We start from the raw sequence: 26,720 nt of genomic DNA, 5'->3' as shown, positions 1-26,720 counted from the left end.
TGATAAATGGCCAGTGGTGTGCTGGTAGAAGTTGATGTGATCAAAAAAGTGGCTTTAGAGTCTCAGACTGACTATCAATTTCCTCCTCAGTGTGGCCAGGCACTGCTGGCATAGACAACAATGACAATTGTTACAAATATCTGGGGAGTATGCACTATCCAGTCTATTCCCCTAGTGGTTCAAATTAAAGCTTCTACATATTTTCAATCTACTTCAGCATTCAGTCTACTTTTTCCATTAGAAGTCGTGGAGGAAAGATTAAGTCAAAGCACGATGTCCATGTTTTTCCAATTAATTTAAGTATCAAATCTATATTTTTGCTGCATTTTTATATTCTTTCTTTTCCAGCTTCTTGATAGCACTTAGGAACAGTACATAGCCTGGAATGTAAAATAACTTGTCTTCTATACCATTAAGTTTCTTAAGAGCTTTACTATTTTAGTGCCATTTGGATTCATTCCTTCTGGCAATCCTTTCTCAATGTAAATGCTCCAAACTGTTCTCTCTAATATGCTGCACTGTGGATATTCACTGTAGACAGACTTCAGGATATTCAAAAGGATAATTTATCAATAGAATTTAATCTCACTTCAAGTAAACAAACAAACAAACAAAAAAAATCGGCATAACCCTGTAACAGTGCTTATTTTCTCTGTATTAGCAGAAATTAAAAACTCGCTGATTATAACTGACAGGGGGCTTTTTCCTTCGATTTTGTCCCATCTGAAGCAAAGCACTTTACATACTTGAATGCTGTCAATTCTTGTTTTGCATCTTCAAATATATCTAGTTGAGAACACATAATGGAAGCTGACATAACCTATGTATATCCATTACCTACACTTACTAAGTTCAATTTAATTGCTTTAAGCATGTTGTCCTTTTTTGTAACAATTAATAAAAATCCTCTGTTTCTGAAAGCCTGTCAGAAAGTAGCAGCATTAAAAAACAATTGCTTATCTATCCATTTCATCTTAAAACAGAACTACAGGCAATCATGCAAATAATTGAGGAAGGGATGGTTGACGTATTTTAAAGTGTACAGATGAAAGATACATCTCCAGAAAAAAAAAAAACCCTCTTCCTTGAAAATCTGAGCAATGGAATTTAAGACTATGTTTGACCTGAGAACATTCAGCAAGGAAATGAGCTGATGATCTGAATCATGAAATAGCCACGCTGAAATGCATTGTCTCATTTGCTTTCCCTAATGGAAATATGAACCTACATGATCAGATAGCCAGATAGAAAAGGATTCAGTATGCAGATGTATTTTAACATACCTAATATGAAGATGATTGTTAGACCATTTTAATGTGCAATCAAATACTAAATGGAAACTCTTCAGTATGTTTTCTGACCTCACTGCACATACAATTTCTCCTCAATTCTGGGAGTAGATCTTAATTTCATTTAGGTAAGGCTGCACTGGGTAGCAAAACTGCTTTTGGAACAGCCACAGTTTTTCATCTTTCATCTGCTAATGAGGTGTAAAAAGAAACTACTGCCTTCTGAAATCTATGGAAGAAGAGTTGTTATTAATAAAGATATAAATATTACACTGAAAAACTGGGTTAAGGATACAGCAAGGCTATGCAGTCAAATACTCAGATATTAGATGATTACCAAATCCATGTTTCCATGCAAGCAATGTTTCCATGCAGAATGTGTACTCACTTGCAGTCCTCCTCTCAGGAAGGACAATACCATCCTCACTGGCACATTCACTAACGCTGAAATTTTATTTGAGGCATTCATCATGGGAAGTATTGCAGTTAAAAACAACTAGAAACACACTCTTATAATGGGAAGACCTTGGGAGTGCTTAAGGTCAGGATTCATTTCTGCAAATACTTTGATACTCTAGGTCTTCAAAATTCACCCCAAAGTAATAAATATTAGAGCTGCAATTCAGAGAGAACTACCAAGACTTGGGATTTGTAAGCAGCTAGGAGTTGAACCTTGGTATCTCTACTTGCACTTAAAAAATGACATTTTCATCAGTCTGTCTTTAACATTTTTTGCAATGGAGCATTTGCAGAACACCAGTGACAGTAACTGTGATAGAAGTGTCAATTTGTAGGGATATAACAAGATGACAGATATTTCTTCCCAAGAGATACTGGCTATTTATAGTAACTCCTTGTTCCCTGCCCCTCCAGGCTCTTTCTACCATTTCTTTTCTAATTTCCAGCCCTCTGCTGCCTGTTACCACATTTTTCACCCTTTCCATTCCCTTTCTTCATGATGCTTTTCACAACATCTTGGCTTTTTCCACCAAACTCTATTTTAATTTTTTCATAATTTCAGGATAGCCTAGTGTAGCAATGGCTCACCCCTTCACTCTTAGCCTGAGACCCACCTGTTACACTTTTATGTTACATCATTTGCAATAATCACCCTTTTAATTGTGTTTTAAGGGGGTACCTCAATAAAACACAGTAACAAGTGGCTTTAAAACTGCTCAGGTCAGTAAAAGGATTCCAAGAACAAAGTATGTTTCCTCAATTAGCTGAACATACTAGACACAAACCTACCTTAAATTTCAGTTTCAGAAGCAAATTAAACTTTGCAGGTTGCAGTGATGGGACTATGTTTACAAGCTTGAAAGGTCACTTCCCCATTGCTTTGTCTAATATGCACTTTTCTACTTACATATATATACACAGAATAATGACTGCCACTCTGGCTCTGTTCCTGTGATAAAATGAAAGAAATCCCAGGGTTTTGTGGTTTTTGTTTGTTTTTTTTTTTTTCTTCTTGTCACACAGTGAGTCTGAAGTTAGTAGGAAGAAGTCTTTTCTACCCTTGGCAAGTATATTTTATCCCGCAATGGATTTCTCCATTTTTAAAAAAAAGAAACATTGAGGTTGTCAAAAGTCATGCAAATCTGCTTAATAAAAGATAGATTATTGTGTAAAAGTGTTTCAGCCTCACTTTAGAACACTCTTCTACCTGTACAACTTTTACTCATAAATAAGTCAGCTAAATAAGTCAGCATGGATAGCCACATGGAAAATCACAGCCATTTTGCTACTGCAGAGTAAACTGGCTCATATGCCCTAAGGAAACTATACTCTGAACGACCCTAACAAGAAATAAAGCCAGAAGGTAACATGCTGACCAAAATGAAGACAAATAAAATATTGTCATTTATTTCAGCCAGGACAAGTTTGGCCTGTTTCCATGGTCGTCTCTATGCACTTTATACAAAAGTTCATCTTTTTCAGGGTACTGAAAAAGAAGCTGCTTGAATCTTTCCTACTCACCAGACTATGTCGTAGGGTAAGGTTTTGTCAGCCTACAATACTGTATTCAAACTTGAGCCCTCCTGAAGCATCCTCGCTGGCCAGTTAGACTGCAGAAACTTTTAACATCACATCGCACCGTGTTGCAACTCATTTCACTATATCAGTGTAGGACTAGGAATAAGAACCTTCTGTCTGGATCACAGTCAACCCTTACAGTAACTGCTGATCTGCATTACTTACTGGTACAGCAACAAAAATAATGCCTGTCAAACACTGACATTTAATATCTTCTGTCTGGGAAGTGGAAGAGAAATGTAGTAGCTGGAACAGAAGACAGCCCAGAGTTAATGTGTAAGTGGTGGGTATTTTTGGCTTCTAAATTAATGAGTAGATGCCATTCCTCATCATTAAAATTCAAGAATGGATAAATAATGTATAGATCTACTGATACACGGTACTATTTTGAGTTGCTTTGGGCTTTACTTTTGCCACTTTTCTGTTATGTCTGCTTATGTAGCAGAGGGGAGGCACCATACAGATACCTGTGAAAAGAAAGTGCCCGGTGACACTCAGCATTGCCACAACCATGGCCCCAGACCAGAAATTTCTCAAAACCAGCATCAGATGCCTGATCCACAAGCTATGATCAGGACGAATGAAGTACCTGAGGCTGGGAACGACAGCAACCAGTACGCTGAGCAAGAGGAAACCAGAAAGGGCAATATGCCCTGGAAAGGCTGTATTCAAAGTCTCGTGCTCCCTAAGATTTAAGCTTCTCCTAGGAGTCCACCTTAGACTGAGATTCACAGCTGTCATCTCCCCTCTTGGAACTAGTGCCTAAATGTTCCTTTCTGTACACCCATCATGACTGACCCTTCATTTTCTCTTTTCAAGATGTCTAGAAGCAAAACCAGCAGGGTTTCTTCTAACACGGCACTTAAACGTTAGAATTAAAGTCTTCTATGTGCTTATAATTAAGTTTAAGGCCACATCTCCAAGCCTCCAAGAAAATCCTCTGACTCCAGGGTATGGGCCAGCAGCAACAATGCTCCCTCTAGCATCTGATTCCCACGCTGCTAACAGCTACAGAACATACCTCCTGATAAAGATGCTTCTTTGTATCGGGGAAATCCTGGTTATACTTTTCTTCTCCCAACCCTGCCTCCATCATTTTCTTCAGAAACTCCTCACTGAAAACATCTCTGGAAGCTGGCAGGGAATACTGTAGCGAAAGAAACTCAAGATGATGTGTGTTTGGGACTCTGGATGGCAACCCGTTCTTTACATGGCTGCAGGCTGATATGAGCCCTTCTGGGCTAATCAGAATGGAACAGGCATGAAAGCTTTGATATAAGAACTTTTTCAAACTCCTTCTTTTATAATAACTGTGATCACAAATGCAGAGAAATGCCTGTGATATGAGCAAAGAGCTGAGAGATGAAGATCCCAAGTTTCCAGCCTCATCCCTGGGGAGAGCCCATGCTCCTGAACAACTTTACGCGATGATCCTAACAGTAACCTCCTATGGAAAAAACAGGGCACATGCATTTCCTGCCTCCTATTGATAGGAACAGTGTTGTGTCTTTCTGTCAAATACTTCTTCCTCTTCATATATCTAGGAGAATGTTCAGTCCTCTTTTCTGGTAGGTTAAACCAAACAGGAGAGCACTTCCCAGACCAATAAGAGAGGCAAAACTTTTACAGAGAGTAGTAATGACTATGCAGGATATTCAGATGAATCCAGTTAGCCATGTCTGGTTTACTATTTTAAGACTGTTTTGATAGTCTTTGAGAGAAAAGGTAAAGAGGGTGAGAAAAATTGTATCTTCCTTGCAGTCCCAAGCACACTTGGCTTTTCTTTTCCTATTTCCTGGCTAGTGACAAGTGAGCTCTCATCTTTCGATCCCTTCAAACTCCCTGCTTTGTTTTCCCTGGCAGAAGCTAGCGTTCTGCGGTCCCTGGAGAGGCTCTGAAATCGAGTGGGTCTCTAATAAGTTATGGAAGAGTGGGATAGAATGTGTACTTGGCTTGCTCTTCAAGGGTCACGGTACATTAAATGGCTAATCTAAAGTTTGGGAAACTTCAATTAGTTTACTTTCAGGAGAATGAACAGAACTCCTGAAACTACTTCACCCACAGAGAGGTTAACAAGCTTGGAAAGGACTCCGTAAGGGTTCAAGAGCCTGATATACTCAAGGAAGAGCAGTTTACAGTATTTAAGCATTGAAATGAGACCCAGGAGCCAGTAGGTCTAATTCTGCCACTACCAATGTGTATGGGTTTCCCTAAATCAGCTTTGTCTCATACACATCAAGTTTTTTTACAAGAAATATTTACAATGTCTCCTGTGTACTCTGCATGGAAGTAGTAAAGGGTGCTATTGACATTCCAGGAAATGCTGATTAAAGATTCTATTAATAATGAAAAGACCCTTGCTGTCTGTCAAATAAGTTTTGCTATATTTACATATGTCCTAGAATTCTCCTTGCAATCTCTTCAAGATATATAACTAGCGTTGGCTATGTGCCCACGCCAGCGTACTCTCCTGTATTGCAGGGGCTGACACTTCTGAGGACATTGAGTAAACCAGTTAAAGAGAATTTCTAGTACATTTCCATACGTAACCTGCACAAAACATTACCTATTTAGTGGTTTATCTCTGCTGACCACCACAAGGATGCCACGTCCTTCTCTATAAGATGGATGCAATCTGACTATTAAGGCTCAAATGTGCTGCAATAATATTTTTTTTTTCCGATCATTATATAAGTAATGATCTCATCTTTCTGAGAAAAACTTCAGATTCTTTCACAACCCTGTTTACATATAGATGTAAGTGTGAAGCATTGATATAAAATGGATAACACAATTTGGAGTGAGTACTCACGGCACTCACAGTAAACACTTTTGGACTGTCACCAAAAAGTGACAGCCATCTTCACACAGGCAGCAGGTTAGATCCAAGCATCCAGCTTTCCAAAAAGCCATTGCCAATTTTACAAAAATCCTAACAAATGAAGCACAAGTAAACTAAATGGTCAATGTAATTATTTTCTGGAGAAATACCACAAGAAACAAATAAATAGATACAAATATATTTCTTTCTAAAGCACTCTCCTTTGTGCAAAAGCATGAGGTGACCAACAGTTACAACCCATTCTATCATTAATAAAAACACCCCCTTTCTAAATTAATTGCCCACCAAGAAGAACAACAGAAAAACACAACAAAAAGAGAGAATCCCACATTCACATATGCATACAGATTTATCTTTATATAATATTTAAATAAGGATTAAGAGATATAATTATCAGCTACCTGGTAGGGAATGCATGGCAAGGAAAAGGATATAAGTGGAGGTTCAGGAACCAGACAAGGACAAATGCTGGATGAGTAACTGGGGAGAACTGTCAGGCCAGTGATGAACATTAGAATCGGGAATGGATTCCAAAAGAAGTTGTAGAAGACCCACCATCGCTTAAACCTGTATAATTGGTTTTACCTAAGTTTTTAATATTAGTAACAATATTGATAAAGCATGCAACTGTGCAATTTCAAAAAAACAGAAATAGCCAAGAACTATTCACTCATATAAATGCTGGAAGTTAATAGGTTTTGGTCACATGTTATTTTTGCAATTTTATCTAACAGGCTTTTGAGTGGTAATAGAATTGACTGTGGGACTATTCTCAGTGACTTCAGTAACGATGCTTCCATTTCTTGCTTTTTTATTTGCCATCAAAAAAGTTTCCTTGTTAATAAAAGCACAGTTTTCCCCAGTCTCACTCTAGGACATATCCACTCTTTGATCTGTACTTTGCTCTAGCCAAATTTGAGTGTTATTTCTATGAATTTTGATCATTAATAAGTCCACATAGAGAGATATATTTCTGTATAATGAGTCTTCAGGTGCAAAAGAGCTCCAAACTTTTACTAATGCACCAATACTTCACATCTGTAAATACCAACATTTACTGTTGAAATTCTATTATGAGCCAATCTATAGTTAAAATACCACTAACTGCACAGTTACAATCTATTTAACATCTTCTTGTACATCTGTATTACTTACAGAAAAGATCCTTAATGTAATTCTGACTTCAGGGAAACCAAATTATTTCAGTAGCTCAGTTGTCCATACAAAAGAGACCCAGCAGAATGCCCTCCAATGGGCATATTTAACATTACTGGGCAAGTTAACAGGCACAGCCTTTTCATTAAAGGATGAAAAACTCTCTGAATGAAAAGGGACCACAACTGTTTTTAACGATCTTTCCCAGATTAAGTTATGAAGCAATACATCCTCAAGTAGAAATGTCAGTGGCAGGCTAGCACAATAAAATCCAAGGTAAAATATAGTCTTTACATAGCCATTAAACTGCATAACATTGTGAAGCTGTAGATACAGTCAGCATCAAGTAATGGGAGCAGGCTTACACAGCATACCCTCGTGATTTTTCTGTTTTCTTCCTCCCTAGCATCATTTCTCTTTTGTTATGATCTTTCTGTCTTTCCTCCTTTCTTGCTTCTGCATTTTTTCACCTTAGGAATCTAGTGGATTCCCCCTGAAGAAAAGAATCTCTGAAACAGTTAACAGATGCCTTCAAAGCAGCTTCACCTCCTTTTTTATTAGGTCACTCAGAGTACAGGATAACAGTAGAGTTGACACCTCCTAGACTTAAGGCATGGGACTGCCTAAGTAAGCAGAAAGAAAATCCTCTTCTAGTTTAAAGTTGGTATAGAACGTGCACAAACACAGAGGCGGGAATGTAACAGCTGAAGTTGGAGAAACGCCTTTGCAGAGAGCCTGAACCAAATCTGCATACCTTAAGAGCAATGGGATCAATAAGTAGTATCACAGCTTCACATGTGCTCAGGCCTCATTGAACACTTCTGCAGCACTTCCAGACAAACAGGCAGAGTTTAAAATTAACGACTGACAAAACATCTGAGGAAAACGAGCCTCTCCTCCCACCAAAACACCAATCAGTGCAAGAGCACTGGGCTAACCGCCAGAAACCCGTGTGCTATCATAAAACCTTCTCTACAGAAATCCTTTCGCTATACCTACAGGCAGAACTGGGCTTTATGCATTTACTTTAACCCTCTGTGTAGAAGTAAGAGTGGCAAAGAGGCTGATCTCCGGAATGATGCTATAATTTCAACATATATTGGTGTAACATGTGTGTGCATTTTGCATCAAGCACTCAGCATATGAATAGACCAAAAAAATAATACTCTCATACAAGGTGGATATAATTTGTATACATCAGAGTGGAGACATTCAGAGTGAAGACTAAGAGTAACCCAGTGAATGTCTGGGTGTGCAAATTGTATGTGTAGCTCTCACGTTTCAAAAAGTTGTTTTTCAGCAGAAGGTACAATCATGGAAAGGAACGGAAAGTCAAAGGTCTTCCAGTATAACAGAGCACTCACTAAAAACAAAAAAAAATTGCAATTTCATTGTGCTTTCATCACCCTTGGAAATGAATAAGTGCAATTAACCCTGGTGGGCTTGACCATGCACATTTACACCAAATTGCAGAATCATGGACATTAGCATGTATACTACTATCTGTTATAACTTTACACTCACTTTTCTGATCTTGTACAGCCTTTGATTCCACGTGTTGGTTGCTCACTATTTCTTTTTATTTATCCTCCTATATATGCTCCAAGGATTATTCTGACTTCAATTATGTGCCTGGTTGTTGTTTTGTTGTTTTTTTTCTCATTGACCTTTATTCATTTCAATAAGACAACTAAAATACTACTCAATCTTTCATTATTACAAAAAGACCCACATTTTTTGCAATCACTTATTTCATAAGTATCTAATAATGATTGTCTGTAATAAGGATTAATGCTTTCTCCAAAAATCTTCAGTCCCTGTTGCATATTTCTTTACATGTCACATCTAAAAACTACCCTAAACTGAAGTACTGGTAGTAAAGACTTTAGGACAGATCCATAAAATCAGTAGTAGCAACTGTTGCAACTATCATATTCACCCAAGAGTTTTGAAGAAACTCTAATATTACACTGTAAAGTATTAACTATGAAGGATCAACCAATCACTTAACCCATCCTCTGTGGTAGGGGACTGCAAATTGGCAAGTCCATGCTGTGGCATCAACTTTTGAAAGGGCTTTGGATGGATCTAACAAAATATGGAGTAGACAATCTGTTTTCTGTTCTGGAAAAAACTGTAGAAACTATACAATAGCATAAATTAGTAGATGGAGTTCAAAGATGTGGCAAAACAGAGACAAATCAAGCTGGATTTAACATATGGAATACATTGTCCACAGACTTTTGAAGTCTCTTCCTCTAGAGGTGACAGGCAGACAGATGAGGTAGGTTATTCTGCCTGAATTTCCAGAAACATTAAAATCATCCTGCATCTAAGTCTCTTAAAGACATTACGCTTCCAGGAGGCAAGAGGACGGATCCTTCAATGAATTAACAGCTTGACAAGAGTTGAAAAAAAAAGCTACAAAAAAAAGATACTTTTTCACTGTAGAAGGAGGCTTTCAGTGAAGTCTGTTAAGAATCTCTGCTGGCACCTATGTAATTCAAACTAGTCATAAATCATCTGAAAAAGAGGATAACAGAGACCTGACAACATTTGATGGGCATATTGAGTTATCCACAGTAGCAAAAATTAAAGTCGACTACGTAAAGGTACACAAGGATCTTGTGCTGCTGAGTAATTCTGTACTAATTGCTGCCAATAAAGGGTGGGATTCACCTTCTCAATCATGTGTGTCTTGTGTCATTTTCCATGTTTTCAGGTACCCTTTCTCCCCACAAGCTGCCTCTCTAGAATAGAGAGCTACATACCATCTTCCCTGAGCCCTCCTGCACGGATGTCTCAGACACAGTAGGGCAACTAAAACCACATTAAGTTCTACCCACGGTGAAATTAAATGTTAATACAAAGTAACAGAAACATAGTAGTACAATCCTGACCACAGGTATACAGCAATGGGCTTTAAGTGAATAATGACTATTTAAGAAATAGTTCCACATAAATTTAATTTTTAATTTATAAGAAACCTTGTTTTATGTCCTGGGGTTTTTTTTGTGTGTTTTTGTTTGTTTGTTTGTTTTTTGGTTTTTTTTTTGGTTACACAAATACAGGGTGAAAATATTTACTTAGAGTTTATCCTTTCAGGCCACTTTTCAAGCTGATACAGATTTTGCTGGATGACTTAGATTTACATCTATTATCTCAATGAGTGGCAGCTGATAAACATCATCTTCAAACTTCAGCTCATTAAGAAGATGATACTGATAGAGAAGATTTATTTTGACTCAAATGATCCTTTAAAACAAAACTTTATGTTGCTCTCCCTCTCCATAGGCTTTTTAACTTTCCCTTGACTATAAGCATGGAGAATAGGACATCTTGCTCAATGTATAAATTTACTGAAGTTCAGCCTTAAAGACGTTTTATGTTCCTTTATTTTCTTTGCCATTAAATAATTTTAAGCTGTAGTATCATTCCCGTCCCCACTGATGTCAATTCACACTGACTTCTTTAAGTTCATGATTTCATATACTTTAATTCTGCCAAAGGCAGGGTATAGGAGCCACTGCCTAAATATTTTGTGGGGTTTCTTTGTTGTTTTTTTCAATTAGCTCCTAGAGAGCTGCTGATTTTGCCATGGTTCTTACATTCTTTTTTCTTTTAACGCCTTGATGGTTGTCAGGCAGTGAAATCCAACTCTTGATGCACTTACACGTGTTTCTTCACTAGTCCCCATTCAGTGGCCATTTGCCTCTTAACCTCATCATTCACAGGGGCTTTCTATATTTTCCACCCCATACTCTATGTTGCCACTGTATTATATCTGGCTGACTGGTCCCAGTTCAATCCTATGACCCTCTTCTATACTTCTCCTGCTCTCCCATAGAACATCCCAGAACCACCTCCTTTCTATTTCTTTTTCATCTCTTTTCCAGTCTTGACCACTGGCTGTCTGAGGACAGCTCTTTTGAATCAGATCTTGTTAACTTCAGACAAACTCCCTTCCTGACATTTCCTTTAGCTGCACTATCTCCCTTCTTAGATTTCTCTTAAAAATATCTAGTATGATTCAGTTTTTCACCAGTGGAACAGATTCAATGTATGCCACCTCTGGAGATCTTCCAGTTACACAATGGCAGAAAAAAGTGCCCTAATTTAGTCCCAAGAAGTTCTGACAGGTGAAATGAGCTAACTGATCTGCATTTATTTGTCCAAATTATTGGTTTCTCTTCAATCTCCCAGTAGAAAAGATCTGTTTAGAAGGGTGTGTTATTAAATGTGAGTGCTACTATATTCTTTCTTTGATCTATCTGCATTAGGAATCCCTACATTTGCTTCAGTCCACAGTGTAACTAGATGATTTAAAAGAATTCAGAAAAATATTCAGCATAATATAACGTTTTCAGAGAACCACTGTTTGTCAAAAGAGTCATCAAATCTTTCTTTCTTCTCCAGGTCGTATCTGGAATTTCCCAACAAAAGCATTCAAGGTCTATTGTTCTCAGGAAAAGTTCTACTTTAGTTTTCAGGTTTTGTTTTGCAAGGGGATTGACAAGATATTTTGGTGTCTTTGTTCTACAGTACTATATTATCATATTAATGCTCACAGTTTACTGAATTTTTGGCCTTTTACATTTTATTGGCATGCTGCTTTGAGCCTACCATCTCAGTCATTAATGAAAATATAAAGCCAGTCTGCATATAATATTGGTTCTGGAAGCAGCGCCAGCATCCTTCTGCAACTCAGTATATATCTGTCTGGTCACAGTCACTCCTGGGCATCTAAAAAGTCACGTAGTAAGACTAAACTCCAAGCCAATTAACATGAACATTTCCTCAAAACTTCAGGAGATAATGTAGCAAGCTCTTAAAATCAGCAGGAGTTGGGCACCTAACTGCTCTTGATGTTTTTGAAAGTGTATTTGTAAAAAATATAAGCAGCAGCTAATAATTTAGTAATTCTATCAAAACAAACAATTAAGTGTGTCTTGCATGATTTGTTCTCTATAAAAATCACGCTGCTTGTTTACTCAAATTTCTATTACACTCTAGATTTTACTGATTTCATCTCTGCGTATATATTCAATTATTTTATAAGGCAATCTAATTCATGAGCTACTCACAGTGACACCTAAATCTTTTCTCACAGCCAATCTGTCAAATGAGCAGATGATCAGATAGTATAAGACAGACGATTTTTGCCAATGTATATTAGTATATTTAGAAAGTAGAAAGTAATTGAGCTAGAGTTCAGTTAAATTCCATGCTAAGACTTTGCTGAGCCTCCCAAATTATTTTAAATTACTTGTGTTTTCTAACTACTCTGAATTAATTTGACTAAGCAACGAAAGTTAACTAATGTCCTTCCTGACTCTTTCTTTCCATAAATTAGCATAGAAATGTCCATCTGCAAAGACTTAGGTAAAGGTCCTGCAGCTTCACACTGGACTGTAGGCATTAGCCTCCATCACAGCTCAGTTTCTTGCTGCTCACCCACTTTGTAGTTGCAGGTGGAGTTTGCTCCTTATTTTTGTATGCAATGTATCTCAAAAGAAAATCTAGCAAACACTTTCAGAAAAAAAAAAATGGCAACTTAAGTCCATAAGCATTACCTCTGCCTACCATTTTATTACATTCTTCCAAAAACAAAGTAAAAAATTCCCACACCACCACTTCTCCAGGTATCTTTATACACTATTTGCTTACAGATGCTCAGTCATGTTGATGTGATACACTACTCTGGACTTAATTCAAAATCTAAGTCATTTTCAGTGGAATCACTGATCTACTTTCTTGTGTCTCTCTGAGCTCCACTGTGAAAAAGTCACTACATTACGGGGGCTCTGGTGCCTCTAAGGTGACACTGCATATTGTCATCAACATTTCTGCCACTTCTTTGAGAAGAGCACAATGGAATTAGTTGCAGATCCATGAAGCGTAGTGACAGTAAGAGATGACTGATCTGGCCTTTAGGTACTGGTTCCTGCAACGCAGTTCACAAAAATTACTAATAATAAAATTCAGAAAAAGCAGCGTGTTAGCTAGAAGCAGAGGGGGAATGTCAGTAAGAAGGGAGATAAAAAGATATTTCTGAAATTCCTTGTCTCCTACTGCAGGTGCCTGCCTGACCTGTGCACCTAAAAGAGATTACAATACATCACCTAAAGCCCTCAGCCTTACTTACTAAATTGCCCCCTTTGGGTAGAGAAGATAGCTTAATTCTTTCTCCTCAAAAGATGGATGGAGGATGAGATGCTCTTAGTATAATTGTATTTTTGTGAATGCAAGTTCAGAGTTTGGCACAAGCTTCACGCTGGAGGTCAAATCAACATTTCCACCTCCTAGGAGAGTGCTATGACCAGCAGCATCAAATAAGGTTTAGACAGAGGAAGTCTCCATCCTACCTGCGAAAGGTGGCCAGGTGTATGTGGAGAAACGAAAGAAGCTTCAGCACAAAGGATGGGAAATGTACTTCTGAAAACTCTGGTGCCCGAAATCTTGGAGACATCTAAGCAGAAAGGAAGGGAGGGATGGGAATGGGCTTTATGGATTGCCTACTTGGACTTAGAAACTTAAATTTTGTCTAAGCTGCACTTCAGCCACTAAATTGCAGCTGGATGGATGCAGATGGATGTAGGGCTTTGTGATGCATTCCTGTCTACTAGACTGGCAGTTAGAGAGGATGTTTCACGGTAACTTGTCCTGCTTAGAGGGTAGCAGCAAGAACAAGTAGCTATTTGTTATTAGTCAGACTTCTCAATTTTGTGACAGTTGAGGTGTTCTGGCCCCTGTTCAGAAAGCAAGATAAATTTGAGGCTTCTGCAGGTGTGACAGTATCTTTAGTCAGTGATGAATAAACAGAAAAAATAAGAACAAAGATATAAAGATCGCAGCAGTAAGCAGCTGAATAAAAGGCGGCTATGGAACATCTGTTAAAAAACCCCAACATTTACTTTCTATGATTTTGAGCCACAATATTTTAAAACAAAGATGTATAAACGACTCAATATTGCTAGCTTCAACCTGTATGGTGCATAGATTCCTGAAACATTCTCTTCTCTAAAATTATATTATAAAATATGTTATTATGCCAATGGTTCTGTTTTGCACCCAAAAACAGAATCTCCAAAATAATAAGCTGTTTTTCCACCTCCTGTCTCACCAAAAAAACAAAAAAACAAAACAACAAAAAAAATCACATCAGGTGCTCTGTAATACAATAAAATATGTGCTTTTTTAATAAGTTTTCCTTTCATTCTCATTTTCAAGATAAAAAGGTTCTAATGCTGACCCTGGAAAATTAAATGTGGAATCTGAAATCATATCACATTGTTATGCAGTACTGTACACATTAATAGAGCTCAAAGAAATTTAGGAAAGCAGCAAGTATTTGTATATTTATCTTGGCGTAAACCAAGGGACAGACAGGGTGATTTTCTTAGGGTGTGTTGAGAGCAAGCCAGAACACAGAAGTTCCTTTGGAAGAATTCCTAGATCCTTTTATCCCAATCCCATTCTGCCTCAGGTCAGCCATGATGCTATGCATTTTATGTGAATTCACCCGTAACAGGGAATCAGAAATTAGCTGACAATTCTGTTAATTACCGATGAACCAGCACACAAAACAACTCACTCTCCCACAAAGCAGTAGTGATTCTGTAGATTATCACTACTAAACAAAGTAAAAATAAAAAATAGTATTCAACCTCCATGTCCAAAATACCATTTGGAGGGGGGAAAATAATCAGATGTGAATGAATAAAGATGTCAAGCTTGGTTTAGTAAATAGACCATTTAATAAGCTCCCTATTCTGGAGGTTTACTGCTTAACAGCAGTTAAGCACATCTAAGAACCCAATAAACATGCAATATGCTAAACTACTACTGTGAATGTTATGAATCCACAAACGTAATTCAAATTTTTTCATTTTCAGAGGTCATAAACTGAGGAGACCCTTCTACTTTCATTTCAAAATCAATTTTGTCATTGATTTCACTGAGATAAAAGAAGATCTCATACAAGGACCTACTGCTAATTGGAAAAGAAATATTGTGAGTAACTTTACGAGAAAAGGTCCACAAGTTTGTATCATCCACAATGTAACAACTAATACACAAAAAGCAACAGAAAATAAATGAGAAAATTTGAAAGGATCTGTTCATTTTTTATTTTAGAGGATGCTGAGTTTCCATAGAACTGATGTTGTAGAAAGCTAGTGCAATTTGAATTTCATGAAAGATAGCAGAAAAAAATCATTGTGTAAATCACCGCTTAAATCTCAAAAGCAGTCTTCATGCACATATCTAAAGAGGAAGGAAATACGTAGCTGATCGGATTATATTCAAGTAGAATAAGCCTATATACTACACTAGAAAACTGATAAGCATATACCTGATAAGTAAAAACTTTCATACAACAGTTAAGAATTCAGTAAATGCCAAGCTTTTATTATCAAACTAGTTCTTTATTAAAAATAAAAAATCCAGAAGAGGATTCAAACTTTCAAGGTTTAACCACTTACTAACAAGAGAGAGAATGAGCAACCAAACCCTGCCCTGTTACACTGGTGCAAATCTAGATTTACTTTACCATATCTGACAGGTGAATTTTGTTCCACTGAACTAATTCTTATTTTAATGAATTCCAGTCTATCAGAAGTAACTGCTCATCCATATCCTCAAACTTAAGAAGCCTCTAAACTCTTGATTGCTGGAAGCAGGAAAGATATTCCGAGGGAAATATCATTCTGCACTTGACATCTTACCAAGCTTTATCTCTAACCATCAACCAGGGACTTCTAGCAGCTGCAGAGCTATAGAGGTCCTTTGGGATTTTTGTTCTATCTGCTATGGACAGTCTAAAGTTTTATGAACCATCTGAAGAGATTCAGTCTGCTAATGCCAAATGTGACATAAATTGGCTTGTTAGCAAGCAGGCCTGGAATGAGCTTAGAATCAAAGGCTCCACCGTGCAGAGATGCAACAGATCAGGACAGGCAATTTTGTTTTACAGTGAAGATTCAAATCCACAGAGACTACAGAGTCTCAGGTGAGTGATTCACCTGGCTTTTTTACTATGACTGATCTTTAAATAGTGGGGGTTTTGTGTTTCATGCTTTATCTTATCATATTTATGCTGTAGCAAAGACCAACACAGGATCGTGGTGGAGAAGAAGCGTGTGACAGCGAATCATTTCCAAATTCTTAAGTGAGGTTTTACACCATAGTGTTTCCTGTAAGAATCTGTTGAGCAGATGACCAGGTTCAATCTCCCCAGGTTTGTTCCCTGTCCTTCAATCCAGTATTGCCATTCTGCTTCTGAGTGAGATTTAAATATTTCTAGGTGACTATCCAGTGTTAGAAATCACTACTCTTCTCTCATCACTGTTTTATTTTTTTTCTGAGTACATATTCTGCAATGATATACTGTTTAAAAATAGTAAATGTTTATCCAAATAGGAATATCCCTCTCTAAGTGCCTCAGAAGTAAGGACATGGCAGGGAAGAAGAAAATGTGATATTCTGTGGGTGAACAGAGAGCACCAAAATAAGGAAGAGCACTCCCTTACCACTCCTTCCATCCCCAAAATAATTCAAGACCCAGTCTTCACTCGGGAAATCCCAGACTGGTGACAGCAAAGGGAGTTCCACAGCAGTCAGATTAAGAGGCAGGTGGCACAGCAAAAAAAAAGGAGAGGAGCTGAACACCAACAGGTTTAGATTAGCTGGAGACGGGGCCAGAGAATTATTTATGCAGCAGAGATCAGTACAACTGGGGTAAGCTCAGGACCTGGTGCCAGAGGCACGAAGAAGGAGGTACTGAGGTGTCTGTATAAAAATACATATACACAGCACGTATTTGTAGGAGGAAAAGCTTCAGCTCTTCTGTCGTTTTGCTTTTTCTTTAATTAAACCGCATCCTATTTTAGATGTTTCCACCACACCTTATAAACAATTTGGAGGAATACAGAACGTGTAGCCTCTAAATGTGGCTGGCCCTGAAACTCAGCTCTCGGCAAAGACAGTGACAGCAGAGCAGATTGCAGATCTGACAGCTCCTACACACTTTGGTTGTCCCCTTGCTCTACAGCTAGAGCACAGCTCACAAACTAAATAGCCAAGCAAAGGGAAGGCCCAGACTGCCAAAACAATATATCAAAACCCTTTCCTGAAGTTACATGTGATGGTAATGTTAGTAAAAATGTCTCTGCCCCTTCCACAAAAGATTAACATCCTGTTCTGTCCACTGCTCTGTTACAAAGCCCCAAGGTTGTTCCAAGAGCTGACCAGTTGCATGGCACAGTAAAATGGTTTACAAAGGTGTTGCATAATGCTTGTCTCATTATCTCTATCATGGGTCACTTACTTTGGGCGCAGCACTCGTTCCAGAACTGACACATTCAGTGTATTTCTGCACAATGTAGTCACATTCTCCACCTCTCTGCTTCTCCCCCTTGTTTGTAAAATGGGATAGCAGCTTTTCCCATCTTCTTCACAAGGATCTTATGACGACAAAGTAATACCCCGAGATGCTCAGACACACTAAAGTATCCACGACACGAAGAAGAGATGGGCCTGCTGTGGGTTAGATGGATAGGTTCTGTTGGGATGACCAACAGGACGCATCTGAATCCATAATTAATGCTAAACACTTCAAAGAAATATTTATCCCTGTGACCTCACATAAATGGTGAGACTTGATGCAAAAAAAAAGCAGATGTCCACCTGGAAAAATTCACACAGGGACACTGTCCTGTGGAGGTGTATACACAAGGTTCATTCAGACTGTAAGAGCCATCAACAAGCAGGGGTGAGCCAGCACTTCTGGGTTTGGGCAAGACTCAGATCCCAGGAAGGGATGATACAACTCAGGTCTGCTTGCACGGACAACTGAAGCTCTAGTTTTCAAACCCTGAAAACACAAGATATTTAGACCTATAATTCATAGTCTGTGACACATAACAGTTCATTAGTTATATGGTTTACAGGCATGTTCCCATTTATATTTCTTGCTTCCTTAGAGCACTCAAAACAAACAAACAAATCCTATTTTGCATGACTGTTCCCAACCGTAAAAAAATGTCCCAAACAGCAGATAAATGAGTATTCTGCAGAGAATAACTTCTATCAGTCTTTGAAGAATCTTTTTATATTAATTTCATCAGAAATGCCTGTGCAACACCTTTATGACATATAGGCTGTCCCAGTCCCAGGGCAGGATTCCCACACTCATTTATAGTGGCATATGAGCGATGCCAACAGAGTCAAAGGGAAGTTCCCCAAGCACCGCACGGGAGACTTTCAGAACTTTTCACAAATAAACTTTGGAGAACGCATTCATAAGATGGCTATTCCCAGACATTTATGTAATAAAGACAGACCTTTAGGTTTCTATAGCCCTGTAAGTGTTTGACATTACATAGTATGTGTGTACTGAATGAATAAAAGGACTTGCAATCTAAAAGTACAAATGAAAATGCCACTAAAGCATATGGAAGGTTAAAGAGATTTTTTTTTTTCAAGGTATTAAGGAAAAAGGTGGTTGGTGTAATAGAAAGTTATGTAAGATGCTGTAACATCTCTATGGCTTGGGCAGTGCTCAGATCCAATCCTGTACTCATTTGCATTTTGCCTGGAAATCAGTGGCATCTCCACCTATCTACAAAAGGACAGCGATAATGAACTGCTTTTTTGGGGTGGCCTAGAAGGAAAGTCTCGTAGCTGAGTCTCTGGTGTAGGTCAACACTTTGCCACAGAGTTGTGCCACAGTGGGAAAACCTCCTGGTGTGGGATACATTTTTAGTTCAGACACTTGTATCAGAATGGGTCAAGGTTTCCTTTATCATTAATCAAGAGAAACACACCCTTCAATAGCCCAATTCATACTTTTAAGAGCAGTCTAAAGGTGAACTGTGCCTCAAAAGTGTTTATAGCTCTCCAATGACATAAGCACGGACAGATGAATTTCACCTTCAGCATCTCTATCAAATACTGCCGAACAAGGCATAGTTCCTATCCTTCGTCTTGATCAACTGCTTCAGCCACACGTTTCTTCTACAGATTTCTATAGTGCCAGGCACAACAGGGCTCCTTGCAAACCTGCAGCTTCCAGATATCATCATGGTGTGAGTTACTGAACCATGAGTTACAGTTCTCTTCCACTTGAGCCCCACTTCATCTGTTGGTTACGTGCACATATGCTTTTTTAATTTATATGACAAACATGTTCGATTTCCTTAAAAAATTAAATCATTGCCTCCTGTTATGCTGCAGCACCTCTAAGAGAAAAATAATGAAAATTTAGCTCACCTTACTGGGGACTATAAATACTCCTAAGTAGTCATATTAATCATATTTGCAGGTTATTGCAGAGTGTAAATAAAGAGTGGCACTAACTTTGTTCTTGTGTATATCACCATAAACGCAGAGTGTTTGAATTGCTCATGTCTGACCTTAGCATAGAATTTCCCATTTAGGAAAGTGTGTCTTTTGGTTAGCAACATCCCTCAAGCTATGTATATGTTATAAGAAAGTGCTTTTCCTCTGGGAATAATAAATAATAAACACAGTAGAATTTGTATGTGCAGTGTGCACGCTGTTTTTAAACTTCAGTGACCCTGTCAAAACGTTGCCTGGCTAAACCAGCACTTAAAACAGATTTTTAAAATAGTGTCCAAAAGAGTAATAAGTATTGTTTAATTTATTTTGTCATGAACCTGGTATGATTTTAAGTAGTTAAATCTATGTTTGTTTTTCTATAAAAGTTTACCTTTCAGTAACTGCTGTCATAAAGATCAATACCAAGTTTCAGCTTAAAGAAAACTTCGGTAACCAAGTTAAAAATATTTTGTTCTAAATTCTGCACTGCTACACTTCGGTGACTGGGACTGCTGTGGAAACATCCTGGTGCTCTCTATAAAACAAATAAAGCAATAAGGACAGAAAATGTTTTATACATAATATGTTCTTAATGAGATTACTCATTGTTGAATTTACAGTTGTAAATAACTCATGTAAAATGCTTCCTGATGATGATGTCAAGTAGCTATGTGGGTCAGTCTGCAGATAATGGTTGTACAGCTTAATGTTTATCATACTATTTTCTTTTTTTTTTATGAATTATCACTTTACCTTAAGGGTTTCTGAGCTAGTTCTGCAATTGTGAAACCCCTCCCTTGTTTCACTGGGATCATATGAACTGAAATGGGAGGAAAGATCACATATGTCATAAATAAAGTATATATATTTTTCATTGTCAAGGGGCTATTACCACTGAAAAAAAAATCTTCTCTCTCCTTTCTTCTCTACTCTTTCATGAAACAGAGGAGTAAATGGCTTCTTTTGCCCCATTTCTCTCAAACTTTGCTCCTGAGTCCTTCTGTTAACATGTACTCTGCTACCTCTATCTACCCAAGCATGAAGCATTTGCTCCCCTGTGCTGCAATTTGCATTTAATCCAACACTTCTTTAGACTAGCTGGAACTTTCCCTACTAAATCCATAAATCAGGTTATAGGAGAGATGTTGCAACTCTTCAGCACCATGAACTACAGCCAACAACAACAGGAACAGCATGTTTTCCCCAGGGAAGTCTGGGGAGGGGTGGTGCAAATGAGAAGGAAGCATCAGAGAACTCTTCTAGAAGAATTGAAATTTAAGTGGCAATTTTAAAAAGCAGCTTTGTACCTGGCAATTGGTGAGAGACTCAGCAGTGCAGGGTACAGGCAGACTTTTTAAACTGTAAAGAGGTGGACAGTAAACTGCCTTGACCACTGGGCAAGGAGGGGTACAGGAGACCTTGAAATGAAGACGACCTGCAGGAATATAGTCACCCAGCAGAAACAAGCATGGCATTACTTGAATACATCCTTTAAAAATAAAGCTCAGTATTAGCACTGAAAGTTTTCCATTACCATCAGCACCGAGGTGAAAGATAGAAGAACATAGCATTGTATTAGTAGCTCAGTTTTCAAATATTTCACGTTAGCCACAAAAAACATTCCCCACCACCCGGATTGTCTGTGGAATTTATTAGCCAACAGGGTTTCAATAGAAAAAAACTTAAAGCTTAGAGAGAGACCCAGAAAAAGGCACTTTCTGGAGTGCAGAGCTATTTATTTATTTTATAGAGTACATCTACACAGGAGAGGAAGGGACATCATTACGAGACACAACACAAAGTCCCGAGAGAGCCAAGTCCAGCCAGAGCTAGCCATTTATTTGTTTTGTGCTTAAAGAGAGCAAGACTGATTTCAGAAACCATTCTTCCAGACTCATAGACTTAAAACAAAGTAGAATATGCATGTTTCACTATGTTTCTGCTTGGCTTCATTGTACAGTATCATGTCAGAACATTCTTTTTTACATGGAGCACAACCACCAGAACTAACATGCAGTCATCTTCCAAAAGTATGAACTTCTTTAAAACAACTCCTGTGAAGTGAGTCTGAATGAAAAAAACCTTGATTAGTTTGAACCAGGAATGTTTACAGTCTAACACCCAGATCAGGCTAAATTCAGATATTGAGCAGGACATTAGTGCATGCCTGTCCCTTCAGCGTTCCTAATAAACTGGGAAAAAAGAAAGCCAGAGTAACTTTACCCTCTGTACATTGATCTATCCCACGTAAATAGAGCAAAAACATCCTGCACATCTATGCAGGGTTCAAAAAGTGACTTCTGCTCTCCTTGTGTTATCGATACACGTAAACCAAGGGGCAGAATGACTGGCAGCCAAAACTTGCACTAAATTTCCACAGAATGTAGCCCTTATGTAAAGCTGCAGCCCATAAGCTGTCAAAGCATGCATGGCTGCTACATTTTCCCTACCAGGACCCTGGCTTAGGCTTCCCTACCCTTAAAGTCACTGTCCCCTTCTTCACATGGAGGGGACAGCTGATGCTGCATGAGGTTCTGTTTAGGGCATGCACCAAATCTTGCCCTAGGGCACATCTTTTGTGCCCACACACCCTCTACGACTCTCTCCTGCTTCTTCTCAGTGGCAGATGACTCCCCAGAAGGGAATCTTTCAGTGGAAGGGGACTAGGACAGTGGGCCAAGGAGCTCTGCTGAGACTGCAGCAGGGAAAAGTAGAGGGATCCTATTGATGCTGCAGGGTTAGATAAGGTGAATGTGCGTGCGGAATGCCAAACTCAAGAAAAGCTCTCAACAGGGCCAGGAGAAAAGACAATCCCAAATGTTTTTGCAACACAGGTACACCCTGTGATACTTCATTATCTTTGCATAATGGATCTAGCTAGCAAGCAACCCCAGTGATAGGAAGGTTTAGTATGCTAAAGAGCAGTACAGTGAACTCCTTTTGGAGTATTTTATAATCAAACACTACAAATCCTTCGGAAGACATGACTAAAAGTGCAAGTTCAGACAAAGCCACCCTTAGGTAATTCCCTTGATTAAAACTCTCAGACTTAAAATGAATCTAATTAAGGACATTGTGAAAGCACAGAAAGGCAGTGTTCACTTATGCCCTCTTTTGCAGATGGTGAGTTGCCAAACAGAACTGAGAATCTTAATTGCAAGAATCATCAGCAAATTCAAGAAGGATAGTAAATTAGGGACTGCAAAAGTCAGACTGTTACATAACAGCAATGCTGCCAGATCTCCTGGTTCTTGCATTAGATGGGAAAGGCACTCCCAAGAGAGGACACAGTGCTTTTTATAAAAACTGCGGAAAAAGGACAGAAAAACCTAGCCAAGACTCATGCCATCCTGAGTGACACAGCCAGCAAAATTGATGAAAGGGGATAGCCATTCTACCATTTTTTTTTTTTTTTCATGATTTGACACTGTTCCCTATACCACTGTTGACGGCCATCTAAACACGCACTACGGTTCTCTAATGGAGTTGTCACAACTGGCCAGATCTCTGCTTTTTTTTTCTCCAATCTTTCAAGCCTTTCATATCAGGTAATATGCTTTGATGTGTCACTGGAAATTTTAATTTCATTAATCAGCTATCAAAATGCTGTCATTTCACAGATATTCTTCTCTGATGAAAGCAAGGCAGTTAAAAAATACTTTTAAAATCAGATGGTGAAAACCATTGACCACCTAAAAGTTCATTTCTGTCTGATTTAATTTTCCCCAACTGCCTGTATGAGTCTCCCAATAAAAGAAATCTACTGAAATATGGTAAAAAAATGCTTATAAATATCTGATACAGATAAGGTAGACAGAAAAATGTTTGGCTGCAAAGAAAAGGGCTCGATAGAAAAGAAGCAGGAGGTACTTGAGAATCACAGTTTATTTGTGGGGTAGCGCCGAGCTCCTTCATTCAACCTTTATAATCAAGCAATATATAGATGGAAGCAAGATCCAAGCAGGCAATTACCTCAAGGACCACAGGTTGTACTCTACAATAAAAAAAATAGCAACTGAATGAATGGTTGAACTGTATTCTAATAGTAAGTTGACGTTTTTTTCAAAGACTCATAGAACAGTTTGGGTTGGAAAAGACCTTTAAAGATCATCTCATCCAACCCCACTCTGCCGTGGGCAGGGACATCTTTCACTAGGTCAGGTTGCCTAAAGCCCCTTTGAATACTTTCAGGGATGGAGCACCCACAACTTCTCCGGGCAACTTGTTCCAGTGTCTCAGCACTGTCATAATAAAGAATTTATTCCTCATTTCCAATCTAAACCTACCTTCTTTCAGCTTAACATCACTGTCCCTTGTTCTATTACAACAGGCCCTTTTAATAAGTCTGTCCCCATCTTGCCTACAAGCTCTCTTCAAGTACTGAAAGGCCCCCCCGGAGCCTTCTCTTCTTCAGGCTGAACAACCCCAACTCTCTCAGCCTGTCCTCACAGAAGTGCTCCAGCCCCCTGAGCATCTTCGTGGCCTCCTCTGGACTCACTCAAGAAGGTCTGTGTCCTTATTATTATATTGGGGCCCCCCGAGCTGGACACAGCACTGCAGGGGGGGGCTCACCAGAGCAGAGTAGAGGGGGAGAATCCCCTCCCTTGACCTCATGGCCACAGTTCTGATGCAGCCCAGGATACGGTTGCCTTTCTGGACTGCAAGAGCACATTGCTGGCTCATGTCCCATTTTTTATCCACCAGTATCCCCAAGTCCTTCTCCACAGGGCTGCTCTCAATCCACTCATCCCACAGTCTGGGTGATACAACCCATGTGTAGGACCTTGCACTTGGCCTTGTTGAACTTCATGAAGTTTGCACAGGCCCACCTCTCAAGCCTGTCAAGGTCTTTCTGGATGGCACATCCCTTCCCTCCAGGTATCAACAGCATCACTCAGTTTGGTGTTATCTTCAAATTTGCTGAGGGTGCACTCAATCCCACTGTCTGTGTTGTTGATTAAGGTATCAACTAGTATATGCTGCTGAACAAGTTTCCACTAAAACAGTTTAAAAATAACACTTCTTGGAGTTATCTGATCTTAGACCTCTTCTAGTGCTAACACATTTTGTGTGACAATTCAAAAATTTGCAAGATAGAAGGTGTATTGATATTACCTCTGCATGCACACCTATCTGGTGTAACAAGAGACAAAGAATACTCGAGCTAAATGCTTTTATTTTTAATGGTTTAGGAAGCAAATATCCTAAAAGATACCCAAAGCATTTAATGCCACTATGTGAAAGTCAGGTCTTGGTGTCAGTGGTTGAGTGCAACTGCTCCTGGCTTACTACAAATGCCCAGTACACTTCCATTTCTCAAAGCACCACACTACTATACTTGTGCTCATGGTACAACCCTCTTAAAATAAACAAAAAACAACAAGACCACATCACAAAGTCAATCCAAAGCCTTTGAGAATGGAAACTAATAACTAAGAAGAGTTACTAATTAGTTACTGAGCTATATCCTCACCTGGTAAAAAAACGTTTAGTCCAACTGTTCAATCAATACTTCTCAGTGGGTTCATTTTAATACAGATCAACAATGATATAATTAATTTTAACATATTATGATGACAACCAAAATCACAGGGTTTACAATCACTTGCAAGATTAGCAGGAGACTGAGGAAGAAAGAAAACTTGAATTTGTTTCTCATTCACTTACTCGTAACAGGTGACAAGTTGATAGCTGTGGACCAACATCATGCTGTGGTACAGGACTAACAAAAACACCAGCTAAATCCTGCCAACTCACAGAGATAAATCATCATAGCTCTATTAGTTAGCCCTCTAATTTCCAGCATCCAAGGATTTGGCTCTATGGACAATATATGTTCAGACAAGATATAAATCAATGAAGCGTCAACTTGACCACAGTTTCTTTTTTCTCTTTCAATATTACTGTGTCTGTGATAGTTAACAGCAGATCACACTGAAGTCATGTAATTGGCAGGAGGAGGAAAGCATTTACAAAGGTCATTTCCTATCAAACCAGCAGACAAGTTCACTCACTGCCCATCATCTCAGAAGTTGCTGCTACCTACAACTTGGGCAAATTTCCCCACTTATTAGTCTATAAAGCACTTGGAATCATCACTCTTTCTTTCTTTCTTCCATGAGAATGCAGAAACACAAAGATGCATCTCCCTTTCCTTGTGTCACTACCTGGGTCTCAGGACAGCCTGGTGCTCTAAACATCAGCTGTTTCTGGCAGACCCCACAAGAGCTCATGAAAGAACGCCCACAAACTGTGTCCATGACCAGGCAAAACTAGCAGGCTCCCAGCCGTCACACTCAGCTGGAGCCCAGAGTTAATAACAATCAACAGTAACTCCACACTCCTCTGAGCCAGACACCAACAACCACTATACCATGCTTGCCACTGATCCCCACTGCTCCATGTGGAATGAATTAAATTCCCAAAGGGCCTGAACTTCTGAAGAAGCCCTGCTAAGCTACTACCCAACATTTCAACATCTCAAGCTTCCCAAGGAGTTCGATCTGGCCTTAGGACTTGTTTCTGTTCTTTCTCAAATGCACTGAATACGGAAATTTCACCCGACGGGGCTGCTCCAAACACAGAGACTTACCATTCAGTCTCTCAAATCTGTGTATTAAAAGTCTCAAACTTACGGTAGAGTGCTGAATGGGTATCCAGGCAGGTGTTTCGACTGAGCATTTGTGGGATGGGCATCTGCCATGGCTCTGCTGCAAATAAGTGAAAACGGCATTATACATAACACAGTATGTGCTGCAGTCGCTAGGCACAATGGACTCCATTCCAGATGGAGCATCTAGGAGTTTGCTAGTGTGCTTTACACCTCACAAAGTCATTTTCCACTGTCATGTAGGAAAAATAATCTGCAGTTCGCAGGACCAAAAAGGCCTCAACGGTTATCCATTACTTTCTGCTTTGAAGTTCTCAGTTACATGGGTGAACATATCCTTCACCCACTCTGAACCCCAAGCATGTGCCATCTGGCTTTCCTCCACACTGGAACGTTCAGAGAACAACAGCAGAGCTAGGCAGTAGGTAGAGATTGGCTTCCCCCCCCC

At 39.0% G+C, this 26,720-nt stretch overlaps 1 protein-coding gene across 14 annotated transcripts in view; it reads right to left on the bottom strand.

The window, feature by feature from the left end:
• Window positions 1-26,720, bottom strand: part of DLG2 (discs large MAGUK scaffold protein 2) — a 1,035,190-nt gene that overhangs the window by 837,187 nt on the left and 171,283 nt on the right. For 9 of the 14 annotated variants that reach the window (XM_026841744.1, XM_026841762.1, XM_026841771.1 and 6 more), the window contains one exon: window positions 26,298-26,372. The exons of 3 other annotated variants lie outside the window; for them this stretch is intronic. In XM_026841744.1, the coding sequence (XP_026697545.1) occupies window positions 26,298-26,372 (75 nt within the window). The remainder of the gene's footprint in view (window positions 1-26,297; window positions 26,373-26,720) is intronic. 2 more of the 14 variants (XM_026841754.1, XM_026841802.1) reach the window with 1 other exon arrangement.

Source organism: Athene cunicularia, assembly GCF_003259725.1.
Source record: "Athene cunicularia isolate RWA chromosome 1 unlocalized genomic scaffold, athCun1 chr1_part1, whole genome shotgun sequence".
Taxonomy (NCBI): Eukaryota; Metazoa; Chordata; class Aves; order Strigiformes; family Strigidae; genus Athene; species Athene cunicularia.
This window is presented reverse-complemented; position numbering and strand designations above follow the sequence as displayed.